Consider the following 27,189-nt stretch of genomic DNA (forward strand, 5'->3'; position numbering starts at 1 on the left):
TTCATCAGACTTCTCCTGAGTCAGACTAGGGGTCTGCCTGGCTCAGAATTTTCTATATCCTGACTGCCGTTTCAGAGAGGGGGTGCATCCAGCTTGCGGTATCTGTAACATTATAAAGCTGGGCAGGAGACAGCAGGTTATTATCTTAAAGCCCAGGCAAGTATGTATCACCATGATATGATATGATATGATATGATATGATATGATGATACAATATGAGAATAGAGTAGTTCACACTGGATTGCACTGGTTTGGATTGGATTGTGTGTTTCTTTAAAGAGGGGGCACAGACAAAGCTGAAAGAGGTGGAGCCAATAATTAAATAAGGGATCAGCCCAATCCATATAAACACAAACCCATCCCCCCGCCCCCAGTACAGTGGTACCTCAGGTTACAGGAGCTTCAGGTAACAGACTCCGCTAACCCAGAAATAGTACCTCAGGTTAAGAACTTTGCATCAGGATGAGAACAGAAATTGCACAGTGGCAGGAGGAGGCCCCATTAGCTAAAGTGGTACCTCAGGTTAAGAACAGTTTCAGGTTAAGCATGGACCTCCAGAACGAATTAAGTTCTTAACCACTGTACTCAGTGCCTCAGATATCACCAGCTGGTCAGACCAGTTTGGGACTGGTCTGAGTGGTGGGTGCCTACCAGAGATCCCTTCCACAATTCAGACCTGGCAGTCAGTTTAGGCTCCGCATTAAGTTGAAGAAATCTATTTGCTGAGTCACTTGGAGATAAAAACATTCTTGGCCCTCTGTCAAGTCCACCAGTGCAGCCTCACATCCAAGCACCTCATGCAGTTCAGCTGAAGAAATGGAGGCTGTTTAGGTCAGGCTTTGCCAGTGTGGTGCCTGCAGGTGACAGTGTGCCCTCCAGAACCTACTAGGGTGTCTGCGAAAGCAGTGGCAGACTTTGGGCTCTCGGATTTTAGTGGTGTCCTGCGCAACACTAAAATTTGGCATCCCTCTCCGCCTCTCACACCATTCTAAATCACTGCTGTGCTGCCCTAAAACTGCCTCCGGTGAAAAGCCTCCCTAAATATCCCAGTGGACTCCCACACTAGCAGAAACCCCTAAAGAACCTCCAGATCCCGCAGTTCCAGCCACAGCACTGAAGGTTCCCATGCTGGCTGCTTCAGCTTCTCGGTAGAGCTTGGGCCAGCTGCTCCCCACCCCCACATTAATTCCAGGGCTAGTGATGGATGGTGTTCATTGGGGTTGGTAGGGTGGAAGGCAGGGAGCCCAACAGTAGGTGGCGCCACAGCCAGTGACAGGCAGAACAAACTAATTCTAGGTTTGCCCCAATCCTCCTCCCTGCTGAGTTCTACAAGGGCAACCTGAGACTTAAGGAGGAGAAAGCTGGCAGACACTGCCCTTTGGAGTGGTTGCAGGTAGGAAAGGAAAGCAGGTGGGGGCTGGCTGAGGGCACGCTGAGGTTGGTGGGGCAGTGCCCCACTTGCCCTAATGGAGTGGCCACCAGGGGCAGGGTAGTTGAGCGATCATCAGGTTCAGTGCCTGGCCAACTGCACACGACTGCTCTAGAGGTGAAGGAAGCTTGTGTAGGCACGTGCCAGAGTTGGGGCCTTCCTGAGAGCCAGAAAGGGGCAGTGTTTTCACCTGGCTTTCAGTCTGAGCCAGGCTAGTGCTGAGACATTAGCTCCTGTAGGGTGTGCTCCAGAATGTGGTAATGGATGCACCTGAATTTATGTGAAGCAAACTTGGAAGTGGTGTCTTCCAGTGAAGGGGCTTATTGAAGCATGAGCTGCTGAATCTGGGTCGTCGTCCGTCCCCCGTCCCTCATCCTCCGTTCATGTATTTTGGCTGGGGGGACTTGAAAGCTCTCTTACCTCTAGACATGGCTGTCCTAAAGGATGTTGCCTGAAGTTTTGAAAAAGTTCCCCCATCCATGATATAAGCCAATGCAGCCTGCAGGTGAGTCCCCATGAGGTCTCACATCCAGGCGACTTTACCAGGGTGGTAGCCTTTACTAGGCTGACATAGCCTGGGCCCCGAATTGTCCTGAGTGTTTCTGAGTAACAGATTCAGAGGAAATCAAAAGAAGGGTGTGTGACTTTTCATGGTGGCTGAGTAGGATATTATCAAGAGCTTTGTCCTCCATGATTTTGCCTAATTTTTGATACCATCTGAGTTGGTGGCGATTGCTACTTCTTCTGGGACTAAATTCTAGAGTTTAGCTATGTGTTTCTTAAATCGAGAAGACTTTACCCAGGGATGACTTGGGGAAGTAATAAATGGGAGTAACTGACGGACAACTAAACTGACTCTGAGGGGGGATCTTTTTGACGTTCCTGGGGGTGTGATCAAATTGAAGTGGAACTGGTTTAGAAGGTGACCGAAGGTTGGATGTAAATTACCTGAAGAACTTTTCTGATAGGTGAAGAGATCTGACAGTCAAATAACTTACTTTTGATGTTTTGGATGGGGCATGGAATTGACTGGCTTCCTGTGACATTTAAACCCCACATTTGCAGCTGTACTTTCTAACTTTGCAAATGGCCCATAAACAGGTGTCTGTTCTCGGAATATTCTGGGTGCCTAGTAAAGTCCCTGGGCAGCCTTAGTGTTAATATGCTCATGAGTAGCTCTCCGGGTGATTTGCAAACTTTCCCTCGCATACAACCCCTGCCTGAAATGAGCAGCTGATGGGACCTTGTTGGAAGCCTTTGCTGAACGGGAGATTCGTCCCTTGCAATGTGTCCTCCGATCAGGAGAAGCAAAAAGTCTCTAAAGAGATAAAGCATACAGGTATTGGGTTTCACGTCTACAGCCCGCACCCCTTACTTTTGTTAACCAGCAACAGCCAGGCCAAAATAATCAGCTGGGAGAGTTTTTTCCTATGATCAGAACCCCACGCGCAGTTTCCCCTCCGAAACGCGAGTGGCGCGTTAAAGGCGCGAGGACAAACCCAGGAAAGAAAGGTAGCAACTCGCAAGCGTGGATGGATGCCTGTTGCGAAAGAGAGTACTGTCCTCCCGTCCGGAATTTTCATTTAGCAATAAAATTTCTGCAATTAAAACACCCTATCCATAATCAGATCCTTTTACTCCGTGTTGATGAATCTGCCACGGGGCCGCGCTGCTTCACAAGTGATTTGTACTCCACCGTTTCAAGCTTCTTTCTTACTAAAGATTTTTTTTAAAAAACAAACAAACCCGTACGTGCAACAAGCAAAACACGCACTGCACAGCACAGGCGCAACTTTGCTAGTATGGATGGAAAACCCGTGTGAACCCGGGTCAGCGATCACAAAAACCTGTCAAAGGAAAGAGGTTTCCAGCTTCCCAACCTCACCTCCCCGCTCCGTTTTCGTCTTCAACCTCAACGTCTTGCGAAATAGATGATCCGTGTAAAGCGGTTGTGAGAATCCGCGTCCTACAGGACAAAGAGTCAAATGCAAGTTCTTTCCCTGCCTCATATCTCTTGACCTGAATGGCAAAGCAAATCAGCCTTCCTACGCCTCTACCCAAGAAATCCAGGGAGCTTTAAAGACACAACAGACTTTTTACTCATTTATTTGAGGAATAGCTTTCCCCCCCTCTAAATCTTTTAATATTATATCTTTCTGTACCTAAAACATCTTCTTAGGGGACAGCGAGGCCGGATATATTTAATTCCCCCCACCCCCGCACCTATCGATTGCGAAGTTGGTCCTCTCCAGCCAGTGGCAAAATTACCTTTTGAGGAGGGGAAGAGTGAGGATCTCAAAGGGGACGACTGAGGAGGTGCTGAGCTGGGAAGACTTGCGGGGAGGGGGCGTAAATTTTAACCTCTGAGTCTCTAATACGTCTGGTTTCCGCGTTTCTGTCTAACTCCCTATATCTATCTGTATTTCTGTGTTTATCTATATGTGTGTATTAAGTATGTATACAGTGTGCATATGTGTCTTACTCCACCGTGTATATCTGTGCATAACTATATATTGCGTGTCTCTTTCTGTGTGTCTCTCTGTATCTAACTTTCTGCGTATCTCTCTAAATAACGTGCGCGTACCGATGTGTATTATCTAACTCATCTAATTCGTTCTCTCGCTCGTTCTCTATCGTGTGTGCGTGTATACCTTTGTGCATATCTATCTAACTCTCTGCGTGTATCTAATTGTGTATGTCTAATTCTCTTTCTGGTGGGTGTGCGCGTGTGTCTGTCAGTCTGTCTATCTATCTTGATGTATGTGCCTCCGTGTTTCTTCTATCTCTCTCGTGCGCTTGTGCGTCTCTCTCCCTCTCTCTCTCTATATCAGCTGTTCACAAACTTTGCGCCCCTAAATCCGAGTTAAGGCGTTGCTTTTAACCTATTTCAGATGTCTGTGGTTCTGTTTAATGACGACGACGCCGCCGCCAATAATAATAATAATAATAGTAATAATAGAAATAATAGAAATTCTGAGTTCCTTTCCGATTTACATATCGGATCCTCCCTAAGCGAAAGGTGGCCGCTCTGAGGAGCCTGGCAGTGCCCGTTTTCCCCTGGGAAAGAGACTCCCGATTACCTGTTCGGGACTTGCAAACCTGGTTCCGGGCTGCGCAGATGGCTGGCTGCGTTTTGTTTTGTTTTTGAACCCTCTATTCTCTCAGGACTGTGTTTATGCCCAGGGAGAGAAATAGCGCGTCGCCCCTATAATCTGCTTCTGTTACTGACGCTTAGAAAAGTGGGGGATGTCGGGGAGAAAATAAAATAAAAATGTTTCCTACTGGGAGTTTTTCAGCCGTCAATCAAATCTTTCTCGGTCCCGTAGCCTTCAGCCTAAAAGGGCAGATCCTGTATTCCGCCGGAGAGTTTTAGGGATGATGCACTTTGCGAAGCTTTAAGAAGACATCCTAGACCTGGACCCCTGTCTCGTAGGCGCCTAAACGGATTTGAAAGCGTTTTCGCCTCTTGATCCGGTTTGAGGCAACTTAATTGGTGGTGAAGGGGAACCGATCCGTATCTAATTATCATTGGTTATAACGATAGCCGTCGACATTATCATTTTTGGTATTAAAGAGGGGAGGGGGGAGATTTCTGTTCTGAAATGTAAGAAAAACAAATTGCTTCTCTCTCTCTAATCTAGTTCCACTCCGGATTTAAAAAAGTGGGGCGGCGTTATTTGAAAAAGAAAGAGACTGACAAATTTGGAATATTTGTTTTTATTTAGAATCCTTGGTTCGTTTCTCGGTCATCCCTCAAAACGTCAACTATGAAAAAACATTTTCGTTTTTAAAACGAAAAAGCGCGTATGGTATGCGTGAGACAGATAAAGATTGTTGCTTTTAAAAAATCAGCACACGACCAGGACATTCTGTATTCTCACCCAGGTAATTCTGTAAGGCTAGTTTTTATTATTATTATTCAGACGTTCCCGTTTCTGCCGCTTAAAAGCGGTTCCGAGCAGCGGATCCACAGAGCGGCTTTTGCGTTCTTTCTGCCCCATCCATCCAGCTAGGTAGAGACGTTCTTCGAACAAGCTCCAGCGCTTTAGAAAATCCCTCTTGACCTATCTGCTTAAAACAATTTCTTCTGTAGTCTCTTATTCTCAATCTCTCTCACGCCTAATCCTACACTGAAATTCTATCTGACTTGCTCTTCCTGAACAACCCTCAATCTTTGCGTGAGAGCGAGCGCCCCCGAGTTTCCTATGGGGACCCAGCTCCCCCTTTTCCTTCGCCGGGCGTCCCCGTCTCTTCCCAAAACGACCTGTGTCCATAATACAGTATCTGGCGATCGGATTGGGAGAGAAAGCGCTTGGGTGGAAACGAGCGTCCAAAGAAGCGCGCGGATCCCCGTCTCCACTAGCTCAGAAACTCTTAGGAAGGAATCGAACATCTTAAGGCGCGTGTGCTGTGGATTTTGTTAAGGGAAGCAGGATTCGAGATTTTGAGGAGGTCTGCGTAATATTTGGGAGCTGGGGCAGGTGGGAGAAGTATCTATCTATATTTATTCATACTGTTTCAAAAACATAAGAGGACCCCTCCGATCTGCGCTGTCTCTCAGTTTCCAACCCAAGCGCAGCGCACCTCGTCCATTTCCCGGGTCAGTTTCACGTCTAAGATTCCCAGTTCTCGTTTTCTCGTCGTTTTCTGTTTCTCGGCTGGAACGCCAGCCGATCGCTCGCTCCTTACACCCCTGGGCGGGTGTATGGAGGCTCTCCACTTGCCCCATTAATGAAGACCCACTTCATCCTAGCCTCAGTATTCCCTTTTTTGCGCTTTAAGAAAAGACCCCTCTTTCCAATCGAGGGGGGAGGGGATAGATCCCCGGACCTTGCAGGTGCGATGAGATCTCTGCGTGTGCCAGAATCCCTTCCTAGATTATTATCAACATTATTATTTTAATTTTTAAACTCTCTTCTCCTCTCTAGTCCTCCCGGGAGTTGTTTAAAGAGGCTGGCAAGGCTTTTTGTGTGTGCCAGGAACCTTTGGAAATAGCAGGTGTCGAAAGATGTGATTCTCTCCCCCCCCCTACACATCGTCCTGCCTCTCTCTGTCTCTGCCTCCATTGGTGGGCTCAGGGTGGGCTAGGAAAGGCAGACTCTCCGCCTCTCCCTCTCCCCCCACCTCTGCCTAGATCAGCTGCCCCCACCCCCTCTAAAGGAGGAGGGCCCCCCTCCCTCCTTCCCACTCTCTCCCTTTTCTCAAGCGCTGGCTCCTTCTGGTAGAACAAGTCTATCTTGCGACGTCAGGGTGGTAGAGGAGGGGGGTTATTAATAACCAATTAGAGGGGTCATCGGAGCGCATATATAGTACCAGCCCTCAGGATCTGGGCCCAGAAGACTGTGTTGCCACTTGCTAAGCAGGCAGTGGCTTGGGGGTCTCCACTTGCTCCTGGGACAGCCCACCTCCCTCTCATTCTCTCTCTCATTCTCTCTCTCTCTCTTTCCCCGAACAGATCAGAGCCAGCTGCCCAGGATCTCTGACCCCCACGCAGACCCCAGCTCCAAGCGTGCCCCCCATTTTCACACACACTCCCACACACCCCAAAACCTACCATCTCCCTTGAAGCCTCGCCCCACCTTGTCCTTATGATGGGCTCCGTGCTCCCCGCGGAAGCCCTGGTCCTTAAGGGGGGGCTGAAGGGGCCCGGGCTCTCGCTGGCCGAGGTGATCACGTCGGACATCCTGCACAGCTTCCTCTACGGCCGGTGGAGGAACGTCCTGGGCGAGCAGCTCTTCGAGGAGAAGGCCGCCGGGGGCTGTGGCGGTGGAGGCGGAGGAGGAGCGCACAGCAACCCCAAAACGGCCTTCACGGCGGAGGTCCTGGCTCAGTCCTTCTCTGGAGGTGAGTCTATCGCTCTCAGAGACCTCCTAGAGGGTCGGTGTGTGTGTGTGGATAGAGGTCTAGAAGGGTGTGAGAGAATAATTTCCAAGCTCAAACCTAACCGTTTCTACTCAGGAGTAAGTCCTGTTGCATTCAACTGGTCTTGCTCCCAGGTAAGTGGGGTCAGGATGGCAGCTGGAAAGTTTAATCCCAGTCGTGTTTGCTTGGGAGTTAGTTCTATTGCATCCCTTGGAGCTTACTCCCAGGTAAGTGGGTTAGGGTTACAGCCTTAGGAAGTTTGTCTGTTTTTTTTAAAAAAACAACCCGAAAAGGGCTATAAACTGAGTGTTGCATTCCTGGGCAGTTCAGCGGGACTCCAAGACATACTTTTTGGGAGGAGGGGGGAGGTTGCCTTACATGAGGAAAACTGAGGCGCGCTTTCGAAATCTCTCCCACTGAAACCGGACGCGATGAAGCCCCGAGGTAGCTCTCGACAGTATTAGCTCCGCCTAAACAAAAGTGTGCCTTTATTAAGAAATGCCCTAAAGGCATCCCATTCCGCCTGTGGATTCATCAGGGATCTCTTTTCCCCAAATCTGCGAGACACAAAGTTCTTTTAGAACCCCTGGCTCACAAGAAAAACGTGCTGAGTAATTTCCAGCACCCCCTCTTCCGCCCCTCATTTCACACCCTCCCCCCAAAGCATCGGTTTTCGAAAATAATTCCCCCCCCCTCTAACCAACGATGCGTAAAAGTCTTGCTAAAAATAATCAGAGTTTCTCTCCTTGCACTCTCTGCAACCCCAGAAATAAAGGGAAGTGCGGTAGAGGTGGAAAGTCCCAGGTTCAATCCACAGTGTCATTTCCTGGTAGCGTTGGGAGAGACCTCATGGAGAGCTGCTGCAAGTCAGTGTAGGCAATATTGAACTAGATGGACCACTGGTCTGGCTCAGTAGAAGGCAGCTCCCCACGTCCCTACTTAAATCAAACTCGAATTCAGAACCACGAGGACTGGAATCTTAGTTCTTTTTAAGGGGAAGGCTAGTAGCTCAGTGGTAGAGCGGCTGCTTTGCATGCAGAAGGTCTCACTGGCATTTCCAGGTAGGGGGAGAACCATGTCTGAAAGCCTGGGAAAGCCACTGCTAATCCGTGTAGCCAATATTGAGCAGATGGAGCCAGTGGTCTGAGTCAGTATGGAGGCAGCTTCCACAGCAGGCGCTGTAACTCTCCAACAGTTTCATTTTACCCCACCGTAGCATTCTCTTCCATTGTCCCTCGAGATAGAAGGATGCCGGCAGCAACAGCAAAAGTATGTGCTCCTAGAGAGGGACGGTTGGGAAGTAACTTACCTGTCCTCAAAAAGAAATCTAAAAAGCTTGACCAGGTTGAGATCTCCACCCCCCCACCCCGAAAAGGATGAAGTAACAAGAGACCTTGATTCGCTTCCCCAGGAGAAAATAAAAATTTAAACCCCAAAACAAAATAAATAAATCAGCCAACACATCCAGCTTCTGTAAAAGCCTAATAGACCAATTCTGAAAGCACTCTGATACTGGGATTTTCCCATCAGTGTTCTCTGAATGGTCTCCAAAAACCTCTCCCCTCCTTCTCCTCACCCGCCCTTTCAGAAGAACTAAACACATACTTTTCTGCCCCTCAACACACCCAGAGTGTAAATTTGTGCCATATTCTGACCTCCTTCCCAAATATGTTTTTAAATCTATCTTTTAAATATATATATATATATTTAAAATAATCCTTTTCTGCATTTCTCACTCCCTGTCTTCCCCTTGAATTTAGCTCTTCACCCCCCAAAAAGTATGAGCCTCATTCTCTCTCTCTTTGAAAAGCCTTTGGCATTTAAATTCTTATTAGGCGTGTAATAGCAGCTGACTGATAAAGGAAATTTTAAATTCATTTAGTTAACTTGGGCCTGACCTGAGGGCCGGGGTGGGGGGGAGAAATTCCCACTTAAACCAAGAACTTTAAAAGGGCAATTTGGGAGGGGGGGTGGAGAGAAGAAGAAGAAAGGGTTGATGGGGGGGGGTCACATTTTTCTTTTTCTTCAAAATGTCTCAAGTGCTTTCCCCTCATTCATCAATCCTAGGACGGTCTATTTTCCCTGCTGGCATCTCCGTGACTCCCTGCTTCTACACTCCCCCCACCCTCCCTGGAAGATTACTGTTCCTTTCTTAATTTGCCATGAAAACTCCATTCTGTGGCCTTTCAGGGGATGTCAACCAGCTAATCTCTCCCATTTTGTCCAGAGAAATTCCTGGGCCTTTTAGAACAAGTTTCTGAGGGCATTCAGGGCCGACCATGGACGGGCAAACAGCGATCTCCAAAGGCTAATGAATTTAGAATTAGTGATTTTCTATCCAAGGGACTTAAATGAATGCAGATCACTTTAAACAGTGTGACAAATTGCTTTATGGAGTGCAATGGACACTATTTAACCCTCTCCACCCTCCCCCCCTCCAGCCCAGGAACCCCCTTGTTCCACATCCCACTTTTTCCCAGGTTGGCTCAGAAAGGGAGGCTTGTAAAAGATTATGCACCAGCTCTCCTCCACCCCGTTCCATGGGGTATATGCACCCCACAGGGCCTCAGTCAAGGGGCGTTGTGCTGCACACCCCATCAATGAAGATCTGTGAGTGAAAAGACTCTGTGTGTGAGGTTAGCAGGGGCGCAGTTTAGAATCCCCAAAAGATCTCTGCTTGGATCAGGCCAGGGGTTCTGTCTAGTCTGGCGGTCATGTTCTCACAGTGGCCAACCAAATGCCTGTGGGAAACCAGCAAGCACACAATGTTCAACTCTGGACTTGATGACTGTTTGCCTCTGTGTGTGTTGTTTTGTGTTCCTGCAAAATAAATATGTTTATTTCCCCAGAACAACAAGGACTAGAAACTTAATTTGCTTTTAGGGCAGGGGTCATAGCTCAGCGGTAGAGCACCTGATGTGCATGCAAAAGTTCCCAGGTTCGACCCTGGATGGCATCTCCAGGTAGGGTTGGGAGGGAAACCCCGTCTGAAATTCTGGAGAGCTGCTGCCAGTCAGTGTAGACAAAATGGAGCTACAGTTTGTGGAGCTCCCTGTGTTCCTCAGCTCAGCTGGTAATGTGCATTAACTTCACTTAGCTCCAACTGTGGCAGTTATACATTTGAGGGGTGGGGGCTCCAGCTTATTCTGCTGAGAGGGTCCCCAGACAAGTCCTGCCCTAATGGCGCCACTGATTATGGGGAGGGTGTGCAAGCCCACTGGAAAGAGGTGGGCCAACAGAGCTGCTTTGAAACAAAAAAAGGGCCCCATGAATGTGGACGAAAGAGAACTGTTTTTCTCACTGCCCATGCAAGGAACAGGGCAAGACTTGCACACAGCAGATGTCTAGACCCCACTCAGCAAAATAAGGAGGACCCCACTCCCAATGCAACAGGGCTGGACTTACCTTATTTTGAGGTCCCCATAAAACTATTTAGTTCAGAGTTGAATCATACTTCAATGCACAACTGGAACACAAACATTGCTTGTATACCAGTCCAGATCTTAGGACTATCTAGCTCAGTATTGTCTACACTGACTGGCAGCAGCTTCCCAGGGTTTCAGATTGGGTGCCTTCCCAGTTCTACCTGCAGATGCCATTGGTGACTGAACCTGGGATCTTCTGCACTCAGAGCGGATGCTCTGCTGCTGAGCTGCAGCTTTTCCCTATAACTAAGGATCTAGTCCTCATGGTTCTGAATAAGCGACTGATTAAAACAAAAAGTGAGGTCTTACACTGAGTCAGACCCTGGGTCCAGCTAGCTCAGTATTGTCTACACTAACCACAATCATTTCTCCAAAGTTTCAGGTGGGGCATCTTCCCTGCCTTCCCTGGAGATGCCATTGTGGTGGTGGGGGGTTCAGCCTGGGCCTTCTGCACTCATAGCAGATGCTCTTCCACTTATCCACGGACATTCCCCCTTCCCCTGAAGTGGAACTTAAAGTTTCAGTGGGGACATCTTAACCAATTGGTTAACCAGTGCATACTTTTCCTTGAGGAAGCCACACCCAGGAGCCCCCAATACTCTTGCTTATATCCAACAGTGAATCTACTCTGAGTAAAACTCAGTGGGCTATAATCCTCTGCCAACATATTCCATGATGACCCCAATTCACAGCTACCCCAAACATCTGCACAACTCTCTAAGTTGGCAAGTGAGGGCCAAGTGATTGTGCTTTTGGGGTCTGTGGTTGGGTGGTGCGGCAAGGGGGACCTATGTGTTCCATATACCCTCACATGGGCATTGTGTTCAGCGTGATTTGTAGATGTGTGTCTGTGTGGATTATCATGAAAGCGTGTGCATTCCTAGTATGTATGGTTGGTTCCTGGCAGGGGTCTGTGGGGTCATCAAGATAAGACTTTGAGGACACCCATCAGGGTTCCACTCAACAGAGAAGGGTCCCCCCCACACAACAGTGATGGTTTGTGACAATTGTGTGTCTCTGTGTCTTTGTAGGGTGTGTGTGTGTGCGTGCGCGCGTGCGTGCGTGTGTGATGGGCAAATTAGTAACTGGCCCATTTCCTTAATGTGGAGGCTACATTTTCGGAGCGTAAGTGATTTTAAGAGCATATAGGGAGAGCCTTGATGAATCAGACAAAATAGTTGATCTGCTTTAACATCCTGTTTCCAATGGAGGACAGCCAAATGCCAGGTTTAAAGGGACAGCCCACCCCATTCTTTCTTCTTGGCACCTGATATTCAGAGGTAAGCATTTTTTTTAAAAAAAAAGATTGCTGTAACCTTATGGCTAAAGAATAACGCAAATCTCTTCAAGAGAACATAGCATGGAAGCACACCGTTCCTCCACGTGTTATGCTGATGTGGCTCACACTATCACCTGCTTTTGTGGTGTGCTGAGGTGCTCTACGGGTGTTCAGTGTTCATTTATTTTATTTTACTAATTAAATTTGTATACCACCTACAATCTGTAGATCTCAGGGCGGTTTGCAACATAAAATACAAAATAAAAACACAACATGCATAATAAAAACAAGAACAAAAACCACAAACCAATAACTGTCCCTGCCCAAACATTTAAAAAGTGTGTAAGATGTTAATCAGCCCAAGGCCTGGGTGAAGAGGAAAATTTTTGCTCGGCGCCTAAAGGTGTATAATGAAGGTGCCAAGCAAGCCTCTCTGGGGAGAGCGTTCTGTTATGTGCATAGGATGTACTTTGTTATAGAGACAAGGCTTGAGCTGTAGAATCCAAAATATGTTCAAACATTACTTACAAGTGAGGCTTGTGATAAAATGTTTGTTGGGTATTCACCACCCAGCCAGCCACCCATGCCCTTCACCATAATACTCCATTCCTTTCCTATTTTTCTTTCCATTAGCTTTATTTCCCATGGCACTCATTTGTACACACGAGGGATGTGCCTCTTTTAGTTTTCTTAAAATGCTTTTCATACTTCTGCAAACTTTGTATTGGCTCCACTTCTGGATCAACAGCCCTCTCTTGTCTCCATTGCTGTCAGCACTCACCAACTGTGTTGGCTTCTTAGCTGGAGAAGTCCAATCGCCTCTTAAAAAGGGACGTGTGTTTGCAGTAGGGACTGCCATGTAGGTTTAACAGAGTGTGTTTTATAGATAGTACAACTGTTCCTGTGCCGTCTTGCACTCCTGGTTTTTGATCATCTACGCACTGGAATGAATAGGCTGCGTTGAACTAAGTTCTCACTCAGTGGATAGATCTAACATAGTCAATCTCTCTCAATTTAAAAGGGCTTACACATGCGCACACACCCAAAATAACAACAACAACAATAATAATAATTCTCCGCAATTGCACCATACTTTTAAAGCACATTTAGTACACATTTCAAGCACATGGCTCCCCCAAAGAATCATGGGAACTGTAGTTTACCCAGAACCCTCCACAAACTGCAGCTCCCAGGATACTCGGTGGGTGGGGGAAGCCACATGATGTAAGGTGCATTAAATAGGCTTTAAATATACATGGTGGGCATGGCCTGTTTAATCCAAGTAGTGTGATACTTCCATAATAATGTAACCTGGACAAGTCTCTGCCGCAGGGTGCTTCTAAATTTAGACAGAGAAGGAGATGACAGAGGAAAGGTTTGAGAATAATGGTGGCGGTGGGGCTTTGAGCATGAGTCAGTGCACCCAGTTCTGTGATGCTTTATGCATATTGATGGGGCAAGGAGTGAAATCTCCCAGAGGAATTTATATACATTGGGTTAGGCTGTGTACACACTGTACATGCAAAGCACACAAATAGTAGTAGTAGTAGTAGTAGTAGTAGTAGTAGTAGTAGTAGTAATACTACCAGAAACTGTAGTTTCTGAAGGGTGATGGGAACTGTAGTTCTGTGGGGGGAAACTACAGTTCCCAACATTCTTTTGTGTAGGCAAAGGGGCATCTGTTCCTTCATGGGTGTTCCCTTTGTGTGAATGTGCACCATCCTTACATATCTTGTGACCCCTTTAAGAACTGAAAGCCTGTCTAGAAACCTTTTTATAAACCAACAAATCAAGAATGGATTGGGTTTTACACTGGTCTTTCATTTGGGACCCAGTATACCTCAATCCTACTTCTTCCATTGCAGCACCCACAACTTTGGAACTCCCTGCCCATTGACCTCAGGTAGCCATTTTTGCTGTAATCTATTTTCAGTGCCTGCTAAATATATTTTTATTTAGGCAAGCCTCCTCAGAGAAACATATAATGTGTCTTTCAAACTGGTTTTTAGCTTCTCCTTGATTTTAATTATTTTTTTAGGTTTCAAATAGTTGCTTTGAACTGCTTTTTTAAAAAAATGATCATTTCATAATTTTATAAATTGCTTTGTTCTTCTTTACAATCAAGTGGCATATGCACTTTGAAAAATGCATAATTATTATTCCAGCCTGCTCCTATAGCCCTTAATGCAAAACAGTAATGCAGCCATAACCCCCTGGTATTCTCCAGAGACTCTTGGCTGTATATACACTTCGTCTTACTATGCATCCAGAGCACTCCCTTCACTGGTTTGGGAAGTGGTATACACAGTGCTTTTTTTCTTTAAAAAAATGTTTAGGGGTACTCTCATTTCCCCACTCATATTGAAATACTGCCCCTCAATGAGGCCAAACTTAGATTCACAAAATGTTTAGGAGTATGCATACCCCTGCGTCCCCCCAGAAAAAAGCACTGGGTACACACGACATTAACCCCCATCCATATCTATCCTGTCCTTTCTTAAGAAATGCTGCATTTTGATGCATCGCCCTCTAAAAAATCCCAGATTCAATCCAAATTGTGAAAAAGAATGGTCTCAGTGCATTTTAAGCCAGTAATGTGTGCACACAGCACCAGCCTGCTTTAACACCAAACACTCACCTAAATCAGTCCCCAGATCGAGTTGCATTTCCAGCTTGGGTACCACCAGCACAATTATGCAATTTGCTAGATTTCTGCCTGCACTGGAGAGGTGAGCGCCGCTTTTTAACCTGCCTCACCTTTAAAAAAGCATCTCTCCGAAGAGATGACAATGGAAGCAAAGTGGCAATGAACTGGGAGAGAGCTCTCGGTTTCACTGTCAGCTGCTCATATTACTGGCACACGAGCCAGTTGCCTTCCTCCTACTATGGAGATAGTGAGATATGGGATCCATTTTCCCCGGGCTCTTTTCCTGACCCAACCCAGGTGTTCTGTGTTTCTTTTCTTGCATCCTCTGGACAGTGAGAATTGTGAAAGGGAAGGCAATTGCTGTTAACCCTGATAGCTATGCTCTCCCACCACTATCGGAGGCAGCAATGCTTCTGAATGCTGGTTGCTGGAAACCACAGAAGGGGACAGTGCTCTTGAACTCAGGTCCTGCTTGTGGGCTTCCCGCAATGGGCATCTGCTCAGCCCCTGTGAGAACAGGATGTTGGACTAAATGGGCCTTTGCAGAGCTGTAGCTACAGGGGGTGGGGGTGGTGTGAAGCATTCAGAGGGGCACCATTGAGGCTCTCAGCCTGTGTATGTGTACACAAATGTGTGTGTGTGTGGTGTGCATGCCAAACTGGGCCTTTGACCCAGGTGAAAATAAAGCCTAGTTTCGCCTCTAGATCTTTGCCTGATCCAGCAGTCGGGCTCATACTTTGGAAGATACGAGCAACCAATTGCATGATCATGATAAAACACTGAATGGCTGGCTCTACCATTAGGCAAAGTGTGGTGTCTGCCTTAGGTGGCTGATGCGAACAGTGGCAGTAGCAGAACCTCAAATCATGATTTTGAGCTCCCCCACTGCCTTTCAAATGCCCAGTGTACAAAAACAGGTGTTGTTTTTGGGACTCCGAATGACAACTCTATTATGGTAGTTCTGTTGTTCTTCCCATATTGCAAATTCGGGACAGCTGAGTTTGAGAAAAGGCATGGGGGAAACCCACTGATGTTAGTGGAATTTTTAACCAGGAGCAAGAACTGAGGATTGGTGAAAATTCATGACAAATCTCTCAGCTGTGCTAACCATACCCTCAATTTACAGAGGCAGTATAGACGAGATGTTCGGAGATGACAGACTTTGCCTTTGCAACCTGCTCACAAGGGCTCAGAGACATCTGCTGGCCACTGGCGGAAATGGGATACTGGGCTGCTTTGATCCAAAGATGAGGCAGTTCCCATTGCTCTGTTCCTGCTTGCTCTGAATGCTGGATTACCCAAAGGGCAGCCTAAGCATGTTGCCTGTTGCGTTTCCATTTTTGTAGATTCTTACATTTTGCAACACAGGGGTTTGTGCTTGTTTAGAGCTCTAGTGAAGCAGGGGCACCAATAAAAAAGGAGAAATTTTTGAAATAATTTGATATTTCTAAAAAACAACAATTGAAGTACAGTAGTCATCATGGGGAAAATCAGAACTTTGTGGACTTCCTTACACTCTATTCCACTGAATAGTTTTAACTGGATTTTGAATAAATTTGCAACTAATTATTGCTGTTTTGAATTTTATTGTGTTATTAGCTTAATCCTTAATGGGTTGTGCAAACTGCTATTGTGAATGATGCTTTTTATAGTGTGGGGCGGGGAGCAATTTGGGCTGCCCAAAAAAGTTTGGGAACCGTTGGTGTAGCTTAACTTCTTTCTCTCCCTCCCGTTTCTCTTTCTCTCCGACCCACAGAGGTCCAGAAGCTATCCAGCTTGGTGCTGCCTTCAGAGGTCATTATTGCCCAGAGTTCCATCCCTGGAGAAGGGCTGGGCATCTTTTCTAAGACCTGGATCAAAGCAGGCACAGAGATGGGACCTTTCACTGGCCGGATCATCTCCCCAGAGCATGTGGACCTTTGCAAAAACAACAATCTGATGTGGGAGGTAAAGAAGCAAGGATGTGTCCACATGAGAGAGGAGGCTAGCTTTTCTTGGAACGGGGTGGGGAAGCCATAGCTCTCCAGATGTTGTGGGACTCCAACTCCCATGAACCAATGCAGCCAGCATGGCCAATGGTCCAGGAATGATGGGCGTTGAAGTCCAAGAACATCTGAAAGGCCACAGGTCTTCTATCCCTGAATGAAGAGATGGGATGCAAGAGATGGAAGAATGCCTCTTTTTTTAACAGGCATTCCCCCATTAGGAAGGGGAAAGAAGAGATGCTAGGGATTGAACCAGGGACATTCTACTTGCAAAGTGGGTGCTCCAGCTCTGAGCTACGTCCCTTTACTTAGGGTTGCGAAACAGCCCATAATATGTATACTTGGCCTTGTATTTCCTTTTATCCTCCCATTCCTGATGACAGAGATTGAGGCCATTTGGAGCAGCAAACACTCTTAACAATGGTCTAGTCTACAGCCCACAATTTCCACAAATTGATGCTAGTCCAGTGTATAAAAACAGGCACACCTGTCATATTAGAATGGCAAGATCACAATGCTTCAAGTGTGAGTGATATGCGCTTTGATTTCCAGAACAAATAAAAGTTTATTCAGAAGTCTGCTGAGAGACATCCTGCACTGCAGGGGGTTGGACCAGATCATGGGTAGGCAAACTAAGGCCCGGGGGCCGGATCCGGCCCAATCACCTTCTAAATCCGGCCCGTGGATGGTCTGGGAATCAGCGTGTTTTTACATGAGTAGAATGTGTCCTTTTATTTAAAATGCATCTGGGTTATTTGTGGGGCATAGGAATTCGTTCATTCCCCCCCCCCCCAAAATAATAATCTGGCCCCCCATAAGGTCTGAGGGACAGTGGACCAGCCCCCTGCTGAAAGTTTGCTGACCCCTGGGCTAGATGAACATCAGGGTCCCTTACAACTCTCCGGTTCTAGGATCCCCACTCTGAGTGATTTCTGAGTGGTCTGCAGTGTGTATGATTGAGAGCTGCCATCTTAGATTGCTTGAAAAGAGGATTAGAAGTCAATTGATGGTTATGAGCCGGGCTAACTAAATAAAACCTACCCATTTATTATTTTATTAATTAGTTTTTTATACCACCTTTCATAGGGTGGTTTACAATACAAAAACGCAAAAATACGTGAGATAGTAACAGACAAAAACAATATCCCCCCCCCCCCCCAGTTTAAAAGGCCATAGAACATTTAATTAGCCAAAGGCCTGAGAAAAGAGGAATGTTTTTGCCTGACGCAAAAGGTGCCAGGGGAGCTTCCCTGGGGAGAGCCTTCCACAAACGGAGAGCCACCGCAGAAAATATGCATTCTTGTGTTTCCACCCCCAAGGCCTCTTGTGGCTGAGGCAACAAAGAACGGCTTCAGGTGAAGCTTGCAGGGTCTAGAGTGGTTCATATGGGGAGAGGCAGTCCTTGAGGTATTTAGAGACATTGTACCTGAGAATATCACTTGCGAGGGTGGGCAAACTTCCAGAGGCATTGTTGCCTTCAGCATCCATTTATGGGCCTTCTGAGAAGACTCTATGATTATGAACTAATGCAGCTATTAGGAACGCAGGGAATGCCTGTGGGAAAGAATGAGTCAGAAGGAGGCGGTGGAATGGATGGCTCTGTCACACAAGCAGACTAGGCTGCCATAGTAGACATGATATAAGTGTATAAATTTATGCCTGGCATGGACAAAGTGGATAGAGAAAAGCTTTCCATCCTCTCTCGTGATGCTAGAACACATGAGCATCCAATGAAGCTGAATGTTGAAGGATTCAGGACAGATCAAAGAAAGGACTTCTTCATGCAGCTCTTGGTTCAACTATGGAACAAGGCTATCCATGGCTACCAGCCACAATGGCTAAATGCTCTGCATCCATGGCCGGAGGCAGTAATGCTTCTGAATGCCCAGTAGCTGGAAGCCACAGGAAGAGAGGGTTGCTGTTGCACTCGGGCCTGTTTTGCAAGCTTTTCTGTTGGAACATCTGGCTGGCCACTGTGAGAAAAATAAGTTTTATGTAGGGTGCAGAAAGATTTAAAAGCCCAATTTTTAAAAAAACCTTGATGCTCCTGATAATTTTCTACAACTTTTCTAACACACTGGTGACACCTTTTCTGGGGTGGGATAACTTGGATGCATCTTTTCTGATGTGGTAGGTGGGTATGATTCATGGACTGAATCCCTCTTGCCCTTTTTTCCAGGTCTTCAATGAAGATGGAACTGTCCGTTATTTCATTGACGCCAGCCAAGAGGACCATCGCAGCTGGATGACATACATCAAGTGTGCTAGAAATGAGCAGGAGCAGAACCTGGAGGTGGTCCAAATTGGGAACAGCATCTTTTACAAGGCCATTGAGGTAAGGGTGTTACGGACAAGGGAATGGGCGAGAGCAAAAATACTTGCCCTCAACCTAAGTTGCTGATGCTTCTTCAGACTTTTTATTATTATTCTGGTGCTGGGGAGCTCAGTGTAGAAACAGAGGACTGAATCCAATGTAGCGCCAAGGGAAAGCAATTTACTGGTATACTTGTTTTGCTGCTGAAATGCAAAGGAACTTTGTCATTAAACTAGGATGGCTTTAGAAGGGGATTGGGCACATTTGTGGCGGGTAGAGCTATTCATGGCTACTAGCCACGATGGCTATGCTCTGCCTCCACAACCAGAGGACGTAATGATTCTGAATTCCAGTTGCTGGAAACCACAGAAGGAGAGAGTGATCTTGTGCTCGGATCCTATTTGCGGGTTTCCCACAGGCATCTGCTTGGCTACTGTGAGAACAGGATACTGGACTGGTTGGGCCACTGGCCTGATCCAGCAGGCTCTTTGAAATCTCGGAAGCCAGAGGCGGCAGCCCTATGGAATTCTTATTGGAAATTGTATTTTGTTGTGGACTTTTAGGTGTTTGACACAATATGCTTTCCCCGTACAGGTTTTTATGCTGTCTTTGATTGGTCAGTTAGCTAAGTATTTTTATTTATTTACTTGATTGGTGGAGGGAGCTACCCCCTACCCCCCCCCGGCTATGCCCATGTTAAGAGGCTATCCACTTTTTAGTTTTGCCTCTTATATAAGGTGCAGCTGAGAACATCTCTACATAATTTCTATAGGATAATGGACCATTAGGGCAAACAGGGAGGTGCCCCATCAACTTCAGTCTGCCATCAGCCAGCCCTTACCTGTCTACCTTCTTTCTTAAATTTAGTCCATGGAACGGAACTTGCTACCAGCTTCTTCCTCCTGAGTGTCGGAGTTGCCTTTGTAGAACTCAGCCAGGAGGAGGAAGATGGGGAGAAAACTGGAATCCATCAGCTCTGCCCCTCATTGGCTCTGGCGCCACCTATTGTTGCACTTCCTGCCTTACACCATACCAGAGTCCAACAACATCTGGAGGGCTGGAGGTCACTCAGCTGCTGGCTTTAGGTGATCTATCTTTTTCACTTTAGTGGACAAGTGAAGCTTTGCAAATGTGGGAAAATGCGGGAACCTGAAGACCACACACAGCGAGCATCTACCCCTGCAGCATATTCTGAAATGCAACACACACACACACACACACACAGAGAGAGAGAGAGAGAGAGAGAGAGAGAGATGCAAACACAGCCTATGCACACCCAAGTGCTAAGAACAGTTATTACGCGCCATCTTTCAGGTCTGGGGTTTTGTTTCCTAATGTGAAAATGATAGTTAAGATTTTAGCAACACTTGTAGGTTTATTTTGGGGGAGGGGGAGGTTCTTTTCTCCTGCAGAAGATCTCTCTAACGCCTTTTGCCATTTTGCTACTTAGCTTTCGTAAAAGAAAATAACTGCTCTCTGTGTGATGTAGTGGAATGTGAGGGTGTTTTTGCAGAGAAATTGCACCACCTTTCTCTGCAAAAGGCTGGTATAACATTTTCATCCAAGCCTGGAAAATGTTTCTTTTCTCTTTTGTTTGGCACCAGAATTGATATTACAGTTAGCACTGGGCAAGCCTTGGTGAGGAGGCTGTTCCCAGAAATGTGGGGAGGCAGTGCTAAGGAGGCCCCCTCTCTGGTCACCTGATTTCAGATAACCTCTTGTATGTAATGGATATTTCAGAGTGGAGAGGATGCCTGTTTTAAAATGATGCTTTCCATCTATAGTTTTTATATATATTTTAAACTGCAGCTGTTTGCCTGGCAGAAGAGGCTAGCTCCTTTTCTATTTCAAAAAGGCTATCCTCCTCTACTAGGTGCAGCCAAAAGATTAAACATATAAATAAGAAATAAATAAATATCTCCTGCCGGAACGATTATGGCATGTCTTAGATTATCCTTTTTTCTCCAACTGATTAATCTAATTCAAGGGTGGGGAAATGGCCCTCCAGGTCTCGCTTTCTCGCCCTTGAGCTCTTCTTATAAGGGCCATATCCCTCAATGGCCTTGCTTGAGGGAATTTGAGGTTTGATAATGCCTCTTCTGGTTTCCTGGATGGAGGACAGAGAAACTAGCCAACAAAACAAAGAGACATTTTTACATGCATTGCTCCATTCACTTTTCCCTCTGGACCCACCTACCACTGTCATGTGGCCCTTGGAAGGTCACCCAAAATAGAATGCAGCCCTTGGGCTGAAAAGTGTTCCCCACTCCTAATCTAATTGGTTAAACATTGCAGCTCTTAAGCACAGGGACTGACACTTTGGACATATCATAATATAGAATAATGGTTAGAAGGGTATCAGCACAATCCTCACAACAGCTGACCAGCACCAGGACCTGAGAACAAAAGCTCTCCCCTTCCTGTGGTTTCCAGCTACTAGCACTCAGAAGCATTGCCGCCTTCAGCCATGGAGGCACAGTCTAGCCATGGAGAGCCTCCTCTTCCTCCATAAATTTTTCTAACCCTCTTTTAAAGCCGTTCCCCCTCTTCTCTCTCTATAGATGATTCCTCCGGATCAAGAATTACTCGTTTGGTATGGGAACTCCCACAATACCTTCCTGGGGATCCCTGGAGTGCTGGGACTTGAGGAAGAGCAGAAGAAGAGTAAGCACGGTGAGGAGATGGTTGAATTCTGCTCAGGGTTGGCATTGTATAAAACTTGCCTTTCTTAAGATTTCCCTCTGCCACTTTGCGGGATTTGTGGGGTGGAGTGGGGAGGAAGTGGGAATCAGTCCCTCCTGTTTCTCTCTCTCTCTCTCTTTTTAGAAAAAGTAATTTGAAGAAATCAATACAAAACAAATACAAAAAGCAGTGCAGTGTATCTGAGAACAGACTTAATAATAGGTTGGTAAAGTACTTAAGACCACCAGGAAAGTCAAATTCCACGCTGTACCGAGGAGAGGGAGTCTCACGTGTCTGATGCACATAAGACACCAAACCACACAGAGTTTTTCAGGGTCCTTTGAGCATTTTGACATGCGATTTATGAGTTATTCTTTTTCCAGCTGATGCTGAGTGCCACATATTTTTAATACCATCTGTTGTAAATGTTTTAGGTATCCCTGGGGGGAAAGAAAGGTGTAACCATTTTTATCCTGCAATGCAGACATGCACTTTAATTCTTGTTGTTCGTCAGTTGCAGCATCACAACTTGTGTGTATGGGGGGGTAGTCTCCTGATGGAGGCCCACCATTTTGTATCTTTTCAGGGGAAGCCTTTAAATAAAATTGACAAATCTCTTAACGTTTAATCTTGCTGCTGTGTTTCAAATGAATGCATCAACTGGACCGCTGCCATTTTTAATGCTTTTATCTTACTTTGCTGGGGCTTGCTGGAATGCAACCCCACCTCAAAATATTTTCTTATTTTCACTTATTTGCACAAAAAGCGACAATCGATATTCAGCAATTCCCGCCTCCTGCACAGAAGCACCAAACATCTAGTTAATTACATTCAACTTTCAATTTATAAACAAAGATATCACTCTGCAAGTTGCCATATGTCCTCGGAGGCCTGTAACCATGTCCCATTAATGTTGCATACATAATAAAACTATACCAGGTTTCTTGCCTGTTCGACTCTCTCACATATGGGTTGCCAGTTTGTCCATTGGCATTAAGTTCCAGAGTTGTGAGATCCAGATCTCAAACAGGTCTGCACTGATAGAGTCTTCCAATAAAAATCCAGGGCATAATTGTGCCCACAGTAGGTCTTTGAAGCTATCAAGGAGAAGTATTTATAGGGGAAAGGAGAGAAGTGGTTTCTAATTTGGGGAATCTGAGGGCATGCAATGAATTTTTAAAAGATATTATTTCATTCGGGCTGTGTCTTTTTAAAGTTTTCGTTCCTGTTGTATATAGAGTGGTACTGATGTTGACCCTCCATGATAAATATTAATTGCATTGTTTATTTCATTAATGACATACATATAGAATATGGGCTTGATCCGTCCCCATCTGTGGGCTCACCTGCTCCGGGCATGAGTAACTTCCAAGGTAGGGTGCTCCTTGGGAGACGAGGGATGGCTGGAGGGGGTGAACCGGAGGGTGACTGTGACCTCCAGTGTGCAAAATGGCAGCCCCTGCACTGCACATGAGCTACTGAGGCCAGGCAGGGTGAGGGAAAAGGGCTCCTTTGTGGGGATGGATCAGGCCCTATAGGATTATATAATTTTTTATTAAAATCAGGGGCTCAATATCTCATTGTTTACTTCAGGAGTGGATTAATGCAATGTGCTCTAAGTGGGCCATCCCTCACACTTGTCCCAGAAATTGCAATTGGTGCAGAATGCTGCAGCATGATTGCTGACAGGAGTGAGGCCATATCAGCATATAAACCTGCGCTCAGAGATCACTGGTTGCTGATTTGCTACCAGGCCAAGTTCAAGGTGTTACTATTCGTATATAAAGCCCTTAGCAGCTTGTACCCAGCTTACCTGCAAGGTCACAAGTAGGCCCACTCAACTGCTTTAATCTGCAGAACAGGCCCTGTTACAGGAGCTGCATAATACTCATTCCAGATTTGTAAGAAATCAGATCTTTTAGCATGGCAGCACCCACACTTTGGAACTCCCTGCTTAGTGATAACAAGCAGGTGCTTTCACTGTATTGCTTTCAGCACCTGTTAAAACCATTTTTGTTTAGGCAAACCTACCCAGACACAAAGAAGTGGCTTATAGCTTCTTCTTCTTTTTAGTTTTAAATAATTGTTTTTAACATTTTTTTTACTGATGATTTCATTATTTTAATCTTTTTCTAAACGATTTTGAGGGTTGTTTTTTTTACAATCAAGTGGCATATAACTTGTAATAATAATAATAATAACTTTCACTCATCACCAGCTTTCTGAGTACATAACATGTAGGACTGCTCTGTAAAACCTTTTCATCCCCTGAAAAGGCATTCTTCTTCACCAGATTTTATGTAGAAAGTCACAACCCGAATGAAATAATATCTATTCCCCTCACAGCGCTGCAGCTATCACAGTGGTTTAAACCAGGCATAGGCAAACTCGGACCTCCAGATGTTTTGGGACTACAACTCCCATCATCCCTAGCTAACAGTACCAGAGGTCAGGGGTGATGTAAATTGTAGTCTCAAAACATCTGGAGGGCCAAGTTTGCCTATGTCTGGTTTAAACAATTCCTCTGGGAATTGTAGCTCTGGGAGGGAAATAACAGAGCCCTGAACAAACTAAAGCTCCCAGGATTCTTTGAGGGGAAGCCATGAGTGTTTAAAAAGCGGTATGAAACTATTTAAAATATATAGTTACAGATGAAGCCTAAGTGTATAAATTGATGTTTTGTTTGGGAGTGGGGTTTGTTGCTGGAAATAACCTAAACTTCTCCCTTTTGTCCATTGCCCCTGCAGAGGACTTCCACGCAGCTGAAGCAGGTGCCAGTTCCACCGGCCGCATGCGTTGCGTCATCTGCCACCGCGGATTCAACTCCCGCAGCAACCTCCGCTCCCACATGCGCATCCACACCCTGGACAAACCCTTCGTCTGCCGCTTCTGCAACCGCCGCTTCAGCCAGTCCTCCACCCTCCGCAACCACGTCCGGCTCCACACCGGCGAGCGCCCTTACAAGTGCCAGGTCTGCCAAAGTGCCTATTCCCAGCTGGCCGGCCTGCGGGCCCACCAGAAGAGTGCCAGGCACCGGCCCCCCAATGGCTCCCTGCAGTCGCATTCGCCGGCCCTGCCTGTGCCGCACCCCACCTCCCTTGCTCACCACATCCCCACCATGGTGCTGTGAGGTCGGGAGGAAGCCCCCTGGCACTGCCGTGAACTGGTGGGCACCAAGGCATTGGTGAGCGCGCAGGGGAAAGGGGCAGGGGGATTTTTGTGGTGGACCCGTCCAGCAGCGGCTTCTAGTGGGGCTTGGCAAATGGAACTTCCATCTTCAGGCACACGTCTACCGTCTGAACAAGAGAAGGGGGGGCAGGGCGGGGCCTCTGGGCCCTGCTTTCAAGATTCCCAGCAGCCTTTGGCTGCCCACTGTCAGAAACAGAGCACCGGGGAGGGATTAATGGACCTTTTGGTCTGGTCGGGAATGATGAGGGGATTCTGCTCTGGCAAAGTCTCATTATTCCTAAGTGTGAGAACTAGGTGGGGGACTCTCTTAATTTTTTATTTTAGTATTTCAATATTTCCATCCAAGTTCCTTGGGTGATTTCCACCATCTTGGTTTCTTGTTCATGATGTGAGGCCTGTATGGTCCTCCCTATTTTGCCCATTGACTCAGGCATCCAAGTTAGATATATTTCTGGGGACGAGAAAAGAGGCTGAGTGTAAGATGAAGCCATGGCAAAAATGGAGAGAAAAGTAAATGGTAGAGGAATAAGCACTTCTTCACATCATTCTTAAGTTTAAAGCAGGAATAGGGAACGAGATGTTGCTGGACTCCATTATCCTTAACCGTTGGTCATCCTCCAGGGCTAGACAAGGTGAGATCTCTTCCTATGGTAGCAGGATCCACCAGGGCAGCAGATGTAAACTTGCCATACGTCAGGAAAATTCCTGACATGTCCTGGTTTGCAGGTGTAAAAATGGCATCGGGGGGGAGGAATTTTGCCAAATCGTCAAAATGTCAGAGAAAACCCGGATGTAGGGCAACACAATGGAAAAAGCAGTGGAAACAGCTCAAAAAGCTTAAAATCACTATTATTGGGTTAGGTTTCCTCAAAAAAGCTCAACAATTTTGGGGTCTTCCTAAAGAAAGCTCACAACTTTGCGGGTGTCAGGAATTTTAAGCAGATCCCAATGTCAATATTTCTTTCCACCCCTTTTTCCTGAAGTAGATCTTCCCTCCCCTCTTCTTCCTTGGCAGGGAGGGGGGGGTACTATTTTGGAGTCAGCTTCAGGTGTCAACACATCTTGGGCCAGCCCTGCCATCCTTGCTGCAGAGGCTGATGGGAGATGGAGTCCAGAAGTATCCAGAGGCCACCACATACCACACATGGCTATTCTAGAGGTTTGGTGGTAGTTATCAAGTGATCCCACTTCTCTTCTGGATCCGACAATACCTGCCCACACACTCACAGGTGCCTGCACTCCATTATGGTCCCCTGTGGTAGGATTCAATCCCAGGTTCCTGAATTGAGCTCTGGAGTTCTTAATAGGTAGTTTGTTGGGGCGGGGGACTTCATGGTTGGTGGATGATCCAGCCAAACTGGACAGGGTTCTGGGCTCTTGGGCTCTTCACACCTTCTCCAGCTCTGAATTCAGGTTGACCCCTGTTGCTTTCTGCCGTAGATGTGAATTGTTATCTCCACTGAAAAGCTTCATGCTCTCTTTGACCTCTGGTGAAATTCTTATGGATCAGCTATTGACAAGAGTTTCAGCACCACTATAACCCCAGGCTAACTGCTCCCATCACAGATGGACTGTGAAGTAGGAACATAACTTTAGAACAAATCAAACTATTTGTCCATCAGTATTGTCTACTTTGACCGAACCTCTCTCCATCTCAGTCCTCTTTCTCTCTCCATGGCAATCAAGATTGTTTGTAAACTCTGCATCCAATAAAGGAGGCATTTGTTTCTGTTCTGTTTTTGTAAAATATACATTTTTTGTAATAGTAACTATTGATGATGATATCTATTCCTATTGTAAGGAGATGATATATAGAGTTGTCTCACAAATGGTGTTCGACTTCCATGAAATGCTGGTCACTTTAACATTGTAAATATAAATCTGTGTAAAACGCTATTTGATATTATATATAATTTGATTGTATTATGTACACAGTTGTATATACATCTTTGTACCTCTCTCATTCTCTCTTGTATTATAAATAATAATAATAATAAAAACAACCCACCACAAATTACTGGCGATGGAAGATATGTAGATACTTCAGAGTTTACATTATTTAATTTTTTTAGAATTGGTGTGATTCGAAGTCCCAGATTAAAACCGCTTCCCTGGCGTACTTTACAGGAGCATTGTACCGATTTGTTCCTTTGTCCAAAGCATGAGTCGCAGTTGCTTACTGGAAATGAGAGGAGTAGCGGGCGAGATGGCAATGTGGTACAAATACATTGGTGCAACCTATCTGGCACTCCTGATGGTGAGTTTGCACTACACTGACCTCCCCACTGCCTTGCTTCAATATAACTTTACTATAGCTTAAATAGTGCTATTCTTATAGAAAAAGAGATGCCAGAACTTACCATTAACACCTCCCTCA

At 46.1% G+C, this 27,189-nt stretch overlaps 1 protein-coding gene and 1 long non-coding RNA gene across 8 annotated transcripts; one reads left to right on the plus strand and one right to left on the minus strand.

Annotated features, from left to right (window-relative positions):
* On the plus strand, nucleotides 1-26,546 carry PRDM12 (PR/SET domain 12). Of its 7 annotated transcripts, none has more exons than XR_014521391.1 (9): nucleotides 1-160; nucleotides 5,155-5,314; nucleotides 6,885-7,273; nucleotides 16,399-16,589; nucleotides 18,807-18,962; nucleotides 21,503-21,614; nucleotides 22,934-22,996; nucleotides 24,371-24,807; nucleotides 26,253-26,546. XR_014521391.1 is itself a non-coding variant. In XM_083485288.1 (9 exons), the coding sequence occupies exons 3-9, from the start codon at nucleotides 7,018-7,020 to the stop codon at nucleotides 26,256-26,258; spliced, it is 1,008 nt and encodes a 335-aa protein (XP_083341414.1). In that variant the 5' UTR covers nucleotides 1-160; nucleotides 5,155-5,314; nucleotides 6,885-7,017; the 3' UTR covers nucleotides 26,259-26,546. The 7 variants fall into 7 exon arrangements, 6 of the variants coding, with proteins under 6 accessions (XP_083341414.1, XP_083341410.1, XP_083341415.1 ...); XM_083485288.1 differs by having other exon boundaries at nucleotides 24,371-24,594; XM_083485284.1 differs by having other exon boundaries at nucleotides 24,371-26,546.
* Nucleotides 18,244-18,844, minus strand: LOC310698344. Its single transcript, XR_014521420.1, has 2 exons — nucleotides 18,715-18,844; nucleotides 18,244-18,600 (listed from the first exon to the last, which is right to left on the minus strand). It is a non-coding gene; the product is annotated as an uncharacterized lncRNA (long non-coding RNA).
* Nucleotides 26,547-27,189: the final 643 nt, after the last annotated feature.

This window comes from Podarcis liolepis, assembly GCF_965112155.1.
Source record: "Podarcis liolepis genome assembly, chromosome: Z".
Classification (NCBI taxonomy): Eukaryota; Metazoa; Chordata; class Lepidosauria; order Squamata; family Lacertidae; genus Podarcis; species Podarcis liolepis.